A 14,850-nucleotide genomic window follows, 5' to 3' on the forward strand; every position below is an offset into this window, starting at 1 on the left:
ACAATTCTGTTGAGACCAGTTGAATTTTACACTTCATGAATTCACCATTAAATACAAAAGAAAAATTAATGTGTCTTCATAGTAAGTTTATGTCCCCCAAAACTGGGCTCTTCAAAAAAAAGCATCTGTTTCTTCAAAGATATTTGTGTAAATTACAGTTGGAATCAATGATCTTAAGGGTCTTTTTCAGCCTAAATTATTCTATTCTAAATCCTTCTTGCTTCTCTCAGCTTGAGAAGAGGTTTTATGCTTATGATTGATTGATTATTTCAGTGTGCATGTTTATGGCCCTTCTGTGTTACTCCTAGCGTACTGTCAATAATGAAAAAATATTAGGTGACTGAAGGTTTGGCTAAGATGACCCAGTTTATAAAAAATGCATGGCTTCTTTATTTAAATGCTTTCTCTATTCCTTATACTGAAGTACTTGGCATTGGTATGTTCACCTGAAGTTAAATATGAGATGATCAGAAGGGTATAGTGGAATTCTGATTGAAAAAAAATCATCAGGGAGAGAAAAGATAAGTGAGTCTTATCCAGGAGAACGATCTCGTATCCAGAAGCTGAAAATAAGAAGCTGAGCATCTCCTGCAGTTCAAGCCTAGAGAATCATCTATACAGTAAAAAACTGCATCCTAACTTGTAGAAATAGGTCATAGGACTATAATAAAAAAGGAAGTGGGAAGATCTAATGGCAGGAAATAGGACTGCAAACAAAGGAAAAAATACAGAGCAAAAATGTAAAGATCCCTGTTTGTTGCATCTGCCCTCCTAGTTCCTGTGCAGAGGCCTCAAAGATGTTATATTTAATAGTTAAGGCCAATCTTGTCTCTTTTAGCATATTAAAGATTTGCGACATTAGGATTAAAGCTCTCGAAGCAGCTAGGATCAAAGCTTTTATAGCCAATGTTGAAGTGCATATTCTAAATGCTTATAATTGCTAAATAGAAATTGATTTGGCATATTATATGCATCATAACTTACAGTAGAGTTAATTAATTGGCAGTTACATTTCTTCCTAGGTAGCCTATGGCACTTTTTGATTAATTTTTAAACAAATTTAGTTCAGATTTCCTATTTCTTAAGCCGTCTTTTTCTTTTTTTTTTCCCCTCTTGTGTCCTAAATGGTATGCACTGAAAAAATATTCATGGGTCCTTTCTACATTATGATGATTTTGCATTCTATAAGAAATTTATAAAGTAGTTGGACTCTACCTAGAACAGTTCTTTGCAAATAGAGAAATGAAAACTACTGACATTGCTTTGCGCCCTTGTCCTGAGTCATGAAGCAGCACACCAAGATGGGAGTCAGAGCCCACCTTGAATGTAGAAAGATGCAAGCGCTGAATCAGGGAACCGGGTCACTCCCTGACTGCAAGTTTCCTCGTAACAGCCAGTTTGCTGGAAATACTTCCAGCTTGAGACATACTGTGCTGCCCTCACAGTATGCGCCCATTAAGATACTGAGAGATTTGTTACTGATTTTAGCAAAACAGCCTCTATTTGTGATAAAGAGTAAATGTTTCACATCTGCAGATTTTCTTCTTTTCTCCAATTCAGATGGGCAGCTGGGTTTTATAGCTCTGATTTGGAATATTCAACAGCCCCCTGAAAATGTAATGATCAGAAATGTGCAGGGGCACAAATTACAGTGAACATTTTGCAGTAAGAACATGTGGGGGGCTTTTTTTTTCTCACACAAATGATTTGACAATGTGATTTCTCTGATAAAATGAACTTTAAATACCTTCAGCTGTATTTTTAGCTGACTTCCCCCAAACTGTATTTTAGTAAGTATATTTTAAATAATGTCTAATAAAAATCCCACTTACACACTATACTGGTGTATCTACTTCTGTAAATAATATCGCCTTTCAGGATTTAACAGTAACGTCATTTTCATTAACTGAAGATCTTCCGTTTGTCTGTTTTCTTTTGGGGAGGACAGCAGTTCTTTATTTGGGTTTTGTTGTGTATTGAGACTGTAATGTTGTATTTTTGGAAAGCAATTCATATAGTAAGACCATCGTTTTTTGAAAATGATCATCAGTCTGCAGTGCTCTGAAATCCAGATTCACAAGGAGGGAAAATTAGTCTTTATAAGCAATTTAAGCTTCGTATTTTCTGGATTTATTGCTCTGTTGCATTGATTTGTGTTTGTTATGATTTTCTGTAGGTTGGGGAAAGGCCTGCAAAAGATGAATTTTGCCCTCCACCATATACTCATTACGAGGTCCCACCAAGTTTTTATCGATCTGCCATGATACTCAAGCCACAGTTAGGACTGGGTGCAGTGTCCAGGTTACCATCTGCAAAGAGCAGGATTCTAATTGCAAGTCAAAGATCCTCAGGTAGCTGTCTCCATCAGCAAGGAGAAATAACCAGTGCTCCCAGCCTCTATCATCCAGATGCTTCAGGTAAGTATGAACTTCTTTTCCTTTCCTTTAACTGTAGTCACTAATAAGATTCTGTATTTTTCAGCCAGAAATATCATAAAATGAACAACATCTTGACCCGATACTACAAAGCTCCAACAGCACTCTTTGAGGAGTGTCTTTTTACCCTGCAGCAAGGCTGTCTGAGGAATCTGGGGCTTGCACAAAGGTTGTTTAAGAGGTTGTTGCCAAAGAAGGAGAATCAATTTCAGTAATAATTCTCATTGTGCTCCTTTTTATCTTCCTCCTCCTTGTAAATGCCTAAAAAATCTTTGCTTTTGTCCTGCGGAGGATAATGGGACATTTTCTTCCCAACATGAAGACTCTGTTGTTCAATCTGAATATGACGTTCCCTACCATGTTGTGCTCTGAAAGCCTGGGCAGCATTCAGATGTGCCAGCAGAGATCGTGATTCTCTGAAGCCGTGGTATACTCCTTTTTGGATACAACATTGGTAGTACCTTTTTCTTCCCGGTTACTGCCCAGCTCAGTGTGACCCTGGGCAGAATTACAGGGGAGGGAAAAGCAAGAGAAGAGTCAGAAGGAAAAGTGTGCAATGCCACAAGGCAGAGATAATAATTACTTCTACAGGACACTATTTGGTAGCCTGGAAAAGCTTGAAGGTTTTAACAACGTACATTTAAACAGCAGCAAGTTCAGAGATAATTGAAAATCAGTCATTGCCAGAGTGAAACATAGCAGCTGTTTAGTAGTGTACAAGTCTTCAGAGTTTTTGAAAAATAGTCAGAAGGGATAAAGTTAAGGCATGACTTGGCGTGTGGTCCCTCCTCTTGCCCCAGGATGGGATTCCTTCTAATAGATGTTTATTTAACCTGTTCATGAAAAGCTATTTATAAAAACCTTCAATATGAAATCCTGCAGCCTCTGAAAGCAGGCTGCTCCAATGCATTACCTACTTGCAAGTTAAAAGTTTTCCCTAGTCTTTTGCCTAATCCCCTTTGTTGCAATTTACTTCCTTTTCTGTCTGGAGTGGATGTGGGGTGTTGTCCTCTTTGCAGGTATTTAAAAACTATTACTCTTTCTCCCCAGTGTCTGTTTCACCATACTAAGCTGCAGAAGAAATGTAAAGAAAATTAGAATGGAAATGGGCCAGACTGTCTTGACATACCCTGAGAAGACAGTATCAGTCAGTAGTACAGGTGGCCAGGATTTGGGGTTTATCAGAAAATCAAGGTTCTCTGTAATACAGTGCATCTTGCCACTATCCTTTACTATCTGACCCTGCATCTGGAGTTTATTTATGTTGATGCCATTAGCAGAAGCTGACCATGCTGTGTGTGACTTCTGAGACATTCCAAGATTGCACACTGGGTAGTAAATACCAATTCAGCCCTGTAAGTTGAGTTCAGTCAGCACTAAATGTGGGAGTACAGGTGCAGAGAGCAATTGGATCATATTTTCCATTTAAATGAAACTGCAAGAGGCTGCAAGTTCAGGTTATAAGTAGGGTAAGTCCTTCTGTAACAGGAACCAGTTTGAGAGATAGATATGAAAGGAATATCTGAACAGGGCTTACTAACAAATCCACTGTCTTTTCTGGTCCTCAGAAACAAATGTTGCCTTGATTTTTATTCATCCATCCATCATCCATATTATCCTGCATCATTGATGACTGCAGACATGGCTTTTCCTTAGCCATTTTTAATCCATATAGGAACTTGTCTTATATGTATTAATTTACTGTCTTCCTATATTATGTGGCATTCTAAAATCTAAACATTATCAGCTGATCAGGCCTATTTGTTGTCTGTAATACTGCCTTTAAAAATGCCAGTGCATGAGAAATCTACATGAGGAAATTGCACTAGCTGTTAGTGCGATTCCTATTCCACTAAAGTTTATTTCCTAAAGTTTTCCTATTTCTCAAAAGCTGGGTTTTTTTGATCTTATCACTGAATATTTTTTGGACCTTGTCTGCTTTGGAGGTCAAATTTAATTCATAGCTCTCCATTATTTCCTTCCTACAACTGTTATTTCTTTTGTTTCTCTCTGGTCTATTGATACCTCACTGTTTCAAAGATGCTATTAAAGATAACTCATGGTAGTCCAATAATCTGTCTGCCATCTCTTTCAGGATCCTCAAGTGTGTCTCATCTGGTCTTTGGGCTCTGACGGGTTTTATTGATTTTAAATTACCCAAGACTTGTCCTGGAGAGGTTGCTAATGTCTCCAGTTTTTCACTGTCCACCCCAGGACACATTATTTTCACTTCTGGCATCTCACCTTCCATTTTCCTTGTGAGATGAAGAACGTGTTTAATTTTTCTGCAACATCTTATTCTGTCACAAAATATTCCTTACTTCTCTCTGTTGATTCAATGCCTCCCCTTATTATCTTGTATCAGTTTCTGATATCCTATATTATATATATTAATTACTTTACATTCTTTTATTTTTGGCATTTTATTTCCCAATTATCCATTCAAGATTAGCTTATCACAGAAGGGTCAGGCTTGGAAGGGACCTCTGGAGATTATCTAGTCCAACCCCCTGCTAAAGCAGGTTCTCCTGGAGCAGCTTGCACAGAGTCACATCCAGGCAGGTTTTGAATGTCTCCAGAGAAGGAGACTCCACAGCCTCTCTGGGCAGCCTGCTCCAGTCTCTGTCACCCTCAAAGCAAAGTTCTTCCTCATATTCAGATGGAACTTCCCGTGTTGCAGAAATCAGGAGTGGCTGGATGGGAGCTGTCTGGCATGCCAGAGCTGGTGTGGGGCTGACTGGAGGGGCTCAGGGTAGGGCCAGGCACCATCTAGCCAATTGTTTTAAGGTACACAACACCATTTTAAACCTCTTTCCCTTAATTTGGCAGTTAGTTGTGGTATTAAACTTTAATCCGCATTATTGATTTTGATGCAATATTTGAGAAACAGGATTAAATGAAGCTTCGATAGAGTCATATTTATAAATGTAAGCAAGTGAAATGCATGCACATATGGTCAGCATACTGGAAGTCGAGCCAGCCTTGCTCATGGGTGTTGTGGGGTGTGAGGGCTTGGCTGATTTAGCAAAAGCAGCTGGGGACTACGAGGTATTTTTCTCTCAAGGATGCCAATCCTGCCTTCAAAACTGCTAATCAGCATCTCTTGCACCTCAGTCCTGAGCTTTTAATCCAGTTTCTGAGCCCAGTGATTTCAGTCCTGCCCTGGGGTAATGGAAGCAGAAGGATCTGCCATCTCTTGACAAAGTGTGAGATACACGGAGCCCCACAGAGGCTTTTAAACTGAAATCGCCATAGCACAGTATCGAGGACAACAGCAGTGCCTCATAATGAGGATTTTATTCCCCTTTGCCACGCCATTCATAATGTAGCAGTCTGTTTAAGCAGCACTGATAAGCTGAGTGGTTTGGCCCGTGTATAATACTAATATTCATAAAACTGACTCTAAAGTAATTGATAATTAAATCCCCAAACTGCTGTGATAGACTGCAAGTACATTAAGGGTTTTGTTAGTTTTAAGACACGCCAAGTAGAAAGTAAAATAATAATGAATGATTCCATAAGTGTGATCTCCAAGTGTGATGCCTGTAATGTGACTGGAGCAGTGATCCTTCTTTGTCTGTAGGACATGGCACGCGTGTTGGCATTGGCTGCAAGTTCCTTATTAAGCAGTGCTGCTCCTTAGGTGATGCTTTGCCTCAGATAATTCAGGCAAGCAACTGGACTGTACGAAAAAGCGTTCTGCACTCTAGGTAAGATAGGAAGTCATTGAATTGTGATGTATTTAAATGTGCAGTAGTGTCTCTGAAAGCTTAACGTTTGTTTATTTCATGTAAATTGACTCTGCTCTTTCTGTGAGAAACTTGTAATTCAAAACAAGCATTGAAGGATACTGTGTCTATAACATATAAATGATGAATATGTTTTCCTTGATTATAAAGACTCCTTGGAGCAAACATGTTAGGATTTGCATTAATTAGCTGATTAGTTTGAAGGGATTAATGTCTGATTTTGAAAATTATAACAGAGATCTCATCATTAAAACTTCACTTAATACTACATTTTCCAGTAGTATTTATGGTATTTTTTTCTCAAAGAGCAAGTTAATGAGATGTTGTTTCCTTATGACTTCTCTGTGTATCAAATTTGTCAGTTGTGAGGGTCTAGTGGTTCCTCTCATTTCTAAGCAAGTCAGCTCTTGTTAAAGATACAACTTATGTATGAATCAGGACAGCATTGTTTCTGTTTAATCAAACACACATAGATTTATGAATTTATTTGTGTCTTTGCATATGTGCAGTGTATTCCATCATGAATGCTACAATATGTCTACACATTTCTCATGGTAGGAGAGCTTTGCTTTCATGTTTATTCTCAGGAATACCTAATACTTGAATGAGTAAATTAGATTTGGTGACAGAAAATGGGTTTTGATGTTACGTTGCATTACTGCTACTCTGGCTGTGTGCTTATTTTATAGGTTTGCAGTTTGAGGTACTTGGATTTGAGCTGGCAAACTTCTTAACTGTTTAAGGAAGGAGGTGACAAGGGGAGAATTTGGAGAGGAAAATATTATTCGGAGGAATATCCTCCACTAATCTGAAGGTTTTCAGTTGCCATTGTCTGCTTTCTTTGGGAGAGCAATTTGGCTGTATTTCATAAAGAAGAGTGCTTCAAAAGGAGACACACACTTCATCAAGTTTTGCTAAGGAAATTGCCACCATACTTGAGTCTTAGCCATATGCCACCTCTCTGCTCCCAACAATTAATGTATTTTCAAAGAACCAAAATGTATGAGAAGGGTTGTCTATATGACTGTTGTACCAAATTGTCAGTCATAAGAATGGTATCAGTAACAATTTGGGTGCAGCAGCAGGCAAATGCTTCATACCCTACCTGCACCCTGGCAAGAGCCAAGTATTATTGCTGGCTGCGTACCTGCAGTGCTTCTGAGGAGCTGATGAGCAGCGGGTGTGTTGTGGCTCCAGTGCAAAGAGAAGTCTTCTTGCTGCTTTGGGCTTTCCGTGGAAAATGCAGTGAGTGTAGCTAAGGCACTGACAATTCCTGTGCTGGAAGTTTCTGTGAGATGCTGCTGCTTTGCACATCAGCTACAAGGCAAAGATGGACATTTGTGGTTTGAATGAAGTGCGAGTTGACAAATTCTTGGGGTGGTGAAAAAGTGCTAACCAGCCTTGGGTTGCCTGGAAGCTGGAAAGGCACAGAGCTGCTTTTGGGGACTTCTAAATCTGAATCAGGAGGACATGAATATTTCCTACCATATGATGGTGGACTGGCCAGTCAGAAATTAATTGATGTTCAGCAGTGACAACTGTTTTGTCTTTGGAAATTAACTGTCCCAGATTTGACAGTATTTGGATGAGAGACCATCAGGGGAGCTCAGCACAACGTGCTCACTGCTGTTTAGTTGTACATCTTTAAAGCCTCTGTTTTAAAACCCCTTTCCTCGCTTCTCGTTCAGAGATAAGTCATTGTGTCTATAACAGGGAAGTGGCAACAGAACGGGTTTCTTACTTCCACAGTTTGGTTTTAATCTGCAAAGATATCGCTGACTGGTTTATCTCTGAGGTGGGTAACTCTGCTTGTATTATCTCTTGACTAATTCAGTGATCTTGCAGGTAACAACCATGCCCCAGATGAAATGAGAACAATGATGTTCAGAGCATCCTATAAAAGAAAGTAAGCTTTCTGAGAGAAAATAACACCTAATGATTAAAGTTTTAATGGAAATGCTTGTCAAAAAACCCCACAACAAACCCTACAAAAAACTCCACCACAGGAAAACAGAGGCTTGCCAAGGATCCCTGGATCACTAGAGGAGTTGAAGTCCTCTTCTGAACTGCTACTTTTTTTCATAAGAACATATCTGTGTAGTTCCTTTCTTTGATTTTTCATTCATTTCAGCTAAAACCTATTTCAGATTTCACAGAGAAGTCACATGAAAGTTGCTTATACATGTGCATGGAGATGCAATTCATGTGCAGCAGGCTTGTCTAAGACATCTAGTTCAGACTTTTCTGAAGGCTCCCAGGCACATCTGGTTTGTGTCAATCAGTTGCTACCTCAAAATATTTTCATGTTTCTAGATGGGAACAGCTTGAAGCATCATAGAAAATCGCTTGTGTGCAGTACAGACAATACTTAATTCTATAATTAGCTTCAGGCAGTGAGACAGCTGGAAAGATTTTTTTTTTGCCAGTTTTTTAAGCTTATTTTGGCAGATTTTTATTAAAGTGAAAGCTTCTCATTAAAATAATTTTTGTTTTGAACTCCCAGACCTTGTTTGCAGGAGTGCTTCTATACTTCTAAGAAACAGAAATAAAGGAAGACCATCCATCGTAAAACTTGATGATATTTAGAACAGAAAATAGATACAATAGGCTGATGTCTCACTTTAACGAAAAAGACGACACAAAATGACTTGGCTTTAAGGATTTGAAGGCATCCCTAATGAAGATAATGTCTTGCCCCGGGGTCCTTGTGGTAAAGAAGAGCTGCATTAAAAAGAAGTTTAAAATAATTTAAGGATAATGATGAGTTCAAGACACAAAATACTGTTATTTTAGGGGGAATTTGAACTGAAGTCATAAACTGAAACACACATGGAAGTGTGAGAAAAAACACTGAATCCTCTGCCCAGGTCTGTAGGAATGAGTTTGAAGAAAAGGTAGAGATGGCTAGGCAATCTGTCACCAAAACCCTTCTGGTTTTAAGGAAATTCTTACTCAGTGACACCTGTTGTTCTTGATGTGCCGTGGGCTGCAGGCACCTGGTTGCACAGCAGTGCAGAGAACACACAGCTGAGGGACTTGGTGTGGGTATCCCTGTGGCTGAGTTGGGATGTGGAAGTCCCAGGTGAACTTCACCTTCCTAGGGCAAGTGCATTTCAAATGCTTTTTATATAAAAGAATTTCTAACCACTTTTCCCTCCCGCCCCAGGGGAATTTCCCCTATTCTGCAGCAGGAAATTTGTGATTGATAGGTTTTTCATAGAAACATTTAGGTTGGAAAAGACCTTTGAGATCAAGTCCAACTGTTAACCAAGGACTGCCAAGTCCATCACTAAACCATGTCCTTAAGCACTGCACCCACATGTTTTTTAAACCCTTCCAGGGATGGTGATTCCTCTGTCTCCCTGGGCAGCCTGTTCCAATGTTTGAAACCTTTTAGTGAAGAACTTTTTCCTAATATCCAACTTAAACAATTTTGCTGTAAAATTTTCTATATTTTTGCTGTAAAATGGAAAGATTTCTCCCTCCACCTCAATTTTCAGAGATTCTTAGGAAAAAGGAATCTCAGCTCTCAGCTTATGTAGTGCAGGCCTGTTTGTGCATTTTTTGGAAACCTGTAAAACCCACAAGAGACAATTCCATACGTTCTCCCTGCTGCTGCTGACCTGGGCAGGTTCCTTGCTTCTGCAGCCGCTTGCCACAGGTACTTGCCTTGCTTTAAATCTGGACTACCTGGGCTTCGTCTTGTCACTGATGCAACAAAGGGAATATTTTGCACTCTGTGAAGGAGTTGTTTGCCTTCTATCACATGCAGTTGCCCTTGTGTGGTCCTCTAGGTAGCTGGCGAAGCTGATGTTTGGCCATGCCCAGCCACTAGCAAGCGTATGACTGTGCAGTCAGCTGGGTAACCAAGGTGGTGTGGCCCATCTGAAATACCACTGAAGTGTTTGTATCACTGTTGGTGGAAGCATGACGAGTGTGGAAGGAAGAGAGCACAGCATCATCCTTCCATGGTAAAAGTGCAGCCTTACACTGGCATAAGCCATTTGTGTCCCTCTGTGCAGCAGTTGTTAACACAGGAAGGTATTAGTCCTCTCAGAGAGATTCTGTCTGAAAGATGATTAGCATGTCATTCCTATCATTTGGGACTCTTAAAGCCTTTCACTGAACACTTTTTCTTGTTCCTACATGAAAATCACTTAACGTGATTCACACTAATTGCAAGCTGTGCTGGTGGCACTGAGGGAAACATCAAGATCAGGTTCTGCAGTGCCTTGTTGTAGAGTCATTTAGATGTGGTGTGGATGTCCTCAGCAGTGGGGACAGAAGAAGTCTGGTTTGATGGTGCTTTGCAGATAACAGTAAGCCAGCTGTAATAGACAACTGTCAAAGCAATGATGCTCAAGCCTAGCAGTAAACTGATGGTAAACATCGCTGCTTAACTGTTCTCTGTGCTTATGTGCCTTCACTGCTCTTCACCTGCACCTGGAGCCCACAGCTACCTCTGAGCTTATCTCCACATCATCCAAACTAAGCCAGATTCAGGATCAGAGTCCAAAATTGTCTCTGTTGGTGCCAGAAAGTTGAACAGGGATTTTAAGAGTCTTATATTGCACACTGTAGATATTTGTTATTTTCATTTGGGTTACTCTCCACAGCATGTCCTCCTCTGGGCTGGTAAAGATGCTGCAGTCACATATGCATCTTCTTGTGTCTTAGCAATGGCCTGAACTTGTGAAAAGTGGGTACAAAAATGCATTTTTAAAAGTCCATAATATAAAAATTATTTCATTTATTGAGCAAGGAGCATTTTTTGATGTCTTTTACAGGAATGTGTTTTATGTTGTAATGAAACTCTTTTTAGCTTAATGTTATACATATTTCTGTTTCAAAAGAAAAGGCTTAGCTTTGTTAAACAAAACTTAGTATTATTATTGGGATGAGGTACACAACTATCTTTTAAAATCCCCAAAACATTTTTCTGCTCAGAGGAATTTAGTCTTGTTTTCTGTAACAACTCCTCAAAGTGTAATGCTTCATTAAAATTAATAAGTCTGTGACCTACATAGTTTACAAAAGAATTAAATACTGTAATAATAAGACCATATTTTTACTATGCAGTTAATTTCTATTTTTCCTTTATATGATGAATGTTCACGTCTTCCTTTGAAGTGTGTGTCAGGCTAATGCACAAATAGAGTTCACCAAATAAGAATGGAAAAAAGGTGACTTTGTGACCTTTTCTGGAAGAATATATTGATAGTTTTAATGCTGCCTTGTCTCCTAACGCACTGGTCCTGATGACTGTTTAAACACTCTAGCATCAGCTTTTGGAGAGCTTTGTTATTTTTTTCTTTTTTAATGTATAGTTTTGCTGCTCAGGATTCCAAAGGAACAGGAATCTGTCCAGATTTTATGTACAATTGAGGTCCAGATCTACTTGGTATCCAGACCTTCCAATAAAAAGCAAACTCTAATCTTTGGTCCTTGAAGAGAATCCTGCTATGTTCATGGAACTTCGGGTTAGGGCACAAGCTAGAAACAGATGACCAGTTACTAGCTACCACAGGTGGATGTGGTAGCTGAACTGTTATTGTTGCCTAACTTCATCTGTTATAAGCCTGCTGTTGGCAGGTGTCTGAGATTGGTTGATGTCATTCACGTAGGCTGATGGTTTATAGTGAGGAGAAGTGTTATCAGTGGAAATGGCTGGTGGTGTGCTAAAAAAGTACAGCTTTACAGGTCATGTCCTTGTTCCCAAGCTTGGTGCAAGAAAAGGACATTTTCTTTTAGCAAAATTTGAAAGAAAGATTTCAAAGAATGTTTTCTTTGATGGAATACAAAGAAGTCCTGTGTCCTTGAAGAGAATTGTTGGCGTTCTACATAGTTTCCAAAACTGGAGGCTATGCATAGTGTGTTTGTCTGTGTATGAGTTTCTTTTAATTGGCACATAACAAATGTAAAATTAGAAAGTGATACAGCATAAAGGAAGATAACATTAAAAAAAATCTTAGCAAACTTGAACTATGTTACATTGCTGGCAGTTTGGCAGTTTGAGTTATGCCTCATGGGTCCTTGCTGCATTTCATGTTTTAGAAATTATTGTGACCTGTAAATATTCCACAGAACTTATTGTTAGTGGAGCAAAGAATAAGACATCACTGCAGTTTGAGCAGTTGTTAAAAAATGTGTTTGGTCTTTATACTGATTTTGCGTAGCTGGGTGGTACAGGTAATGGTCAGTATATCCCAGTCTAGTTTATTTAATAAAAAATGCTGTCTTTTTCCTTCTTGCAGTTGATCTTAAGAAAGGCTCATGTCCAAGTGCTGCAAAATCAAATCTCCCCAAGCCCTGCCAGTCTGGACTTCGTCCTCCAGGTTATTCACGGTTGCCAGCAGCTAAGCTGGCCGCATTTGGTTTTGTCAGGAGCTCAAGCGTATCCTCTGTCTCCAGCAACCAGTCAAACGACAGTGCTCAGAGTGATCAAAGCAGAACAACCAACCGTAAGTCCAAACAGTCTCCTTCTTTCTGGAGGTATATTAAATAGATGTATTCCAGGATTGTCCAGACTGGAGTTTGTGTCTAATTTAGGACTAATGTAATCCATGCAGTGCTCACTAATCTCTTCTGTGCCACTGAGCTGAAGGTTTGGTGTCTTGATTTACCAGTTTAGTTTTTTAAAATATTATTAATGATAGATGAATAGGTACTGAATGTACATTGCATATAGAAGGGGCTGGTTTCCCTGCTGTAGAGAAAACCACGTGAAGAGTGAATCTGAGGCATTTTTGTGTTTGTTTTTTACTTAGAATATCCCTTCTTACAAGCTGAAGTAAGTAAATAATCACAGTAAATTGTGTTCGGTAAGTACATTGCAGCCATGCAGAGCAGTTTAGGACAAAGATTATATAAAGTGAGCAACACAGTCTTTTTCATCTGCTTTTCTTCTGCCTCTTAATATGCAGTGTAATAAACTTAGTTTGGAAAATTAATCAAATAATGCTAGTGATATGGAAAGGTTCAGAACTGGTATCATAGCTGTTGTCTCATCTACCAGACTTGGAAGGATCCTGTGGCTGAAATGTCATTTCAAATCCTATTTTCTGTAAAGACTATTAATTTTATTAAGTGCAAAATAATACCCACTGGATTGTGCAGTCCTTGGGAAGTGTGCGCATGCCCTGGGCTCAGAGCGGAAAGGGGGATTGAGGGATTTTCATGCCCGTTTTTCTTTGAAGACTGGATCAAGTCTGAACTGTGTCAATATCAAAGCAAGTGGTATCAGCCCAGGAGGGGTGCAGATGGGGACACACACCAGGTAATATGAAGGAGGAGAGGAGACAAGATGCTGCAGGCTCCTAAATCTTTCAATGTTTGTAATTATTTGAAATGAATTAGAATAAATAAAATGAAAATAGTTAAAAATCCTAAAGGATTTTTTCTTTCCCCTTTTATATGGGGTCATTAAAATGACAAAGACTAATGTGTTCAGGAACTTCTAAGTTTTCCAGTGCCACCAAACATAGGCTTGTATCTTGTTTTACTGTCAGACTGATCGCGCATTCCTGTTTATTTCCTAACAGGCTTTACCTTGAGTGGAGTCAACCTCTTTTGATTTGTACTTTTACCCTACATTTATGCCTTTGGAAAGCTTTTTCTTTTATCTGGTATTGTAAACTTTTTGTCTTTGGTTAAATAAAATCTTTGTTAGGGACAGAATTACCTGATTTCCGATTAGACCTAAGCTACATCTCTGCAAGAAATGTTGTTGTCTGGCAATTTCAGGTGTGACTCTGAAAAAAATAGTATCTGTAGGTACAGCACTGTCCTTGAACACAGTGGATGCACACAGGTTCACACAATTGAGCACTGTGTAAGAGGAAAATACCCCAAACTGTGGAATCTGAGTTAATTCATTTCCATTTAAAAAAACTGTAGAAGTATTAGTAATCTCAGACCCAGAATATTACTCCTGATTATTCATTAATCTTAAAATATGTTAATTTCATTTATATATTCTGGTGTATTTTTATATTATATTTGTACATTAAGCCCATAAAAACTGAAACAATATTCCAGTTACTGGAAGGATGTGGAAGTATTTGGCACATACATTTTGTTCCAGCTCAGTTGGTTGAAGATGGTAACCCTTTTTAATGTTGGGGTTAGGATGTTGTGACCAACTTGTGCGTGTTGCAAGAATGTTTCCAACAGATACGAAAATTACCCAGGGGAAGTGTTCTGTTGTACAAACGTGTAGAGACGAGCTCAGCCTGTCACCTGATGAAAAATAGGACGTATAACTTCGGCTCTTGCTGACAAGTTAGATAGGTCGTCTAAGCAGTTGTTTAGTTTCCCTTCACCTCCACGGGGGACCAAGAGAAGGAACACTTTCTGAGGGTCATCTCTGTGATGTGGTTGCTGTGACATGCACAGATGTCCAGCTCAGTAGTCCTTTATTTGTCTGTAATTCCAAATGGATAAGGGTTCCTCCTGGACTGACGTGAAAGGAGAAGGTGTGTTGCTACGTGGGTGAGGTTGTACCCTGTGTTTAGGGTGTCAGCCCTCAGGTAAGTCATCACATGAGAAGACACCTACCATCACCTACCTGCTTTCTTTGGATTAAGGGCAACACAACTCCCATTCATCACTCCTGATAGGGCAGATAGGTAGGAAGAAAAAAATTGTTCCCTTACTGTTGAATTATT

At 39.3% G+C, this 14,850-nt stretch overlaps 1 protein-coding gene across 1 annotated transcript in view; it reads left to right on the forward strand.

Moving 5' to 3' along the window:
• The window catches only part of MTUS2 (microtubule associated scaffold protein 2), a 318,965-nt gene that overhangs the window by 121,359 nt on the left and 182,756 nt on the right, over positions 1–14,850 (forward strand). Inside the window, exons 4-5 of the mRNA XM_055701794.1 lie at positions 2,177–2,417; positions 12,439–12,645. Coding sequence (XP_055557769.1) covers positions 2,177–2,417; positions 12,439–12,645 — 448 coding nt within the window. The remainder of the gene's footprint in view (positions 1–2,176; positions 2,418–12,438; positions 12,646–14,850) is intronic.

This window comes from Falco cherrug, chromosome 2 (genome assembly GCF_023634085.1).
Source record: "Falco cherrug isolate bFalChe1 chromosome 2, bFalChe1.pri, whole genome shotgun sequence".
NCBI lineage: Eukaryota > Metazoa > Chordata > Aves > Falconiformes > Falconidae > Falco > Falco cherrug.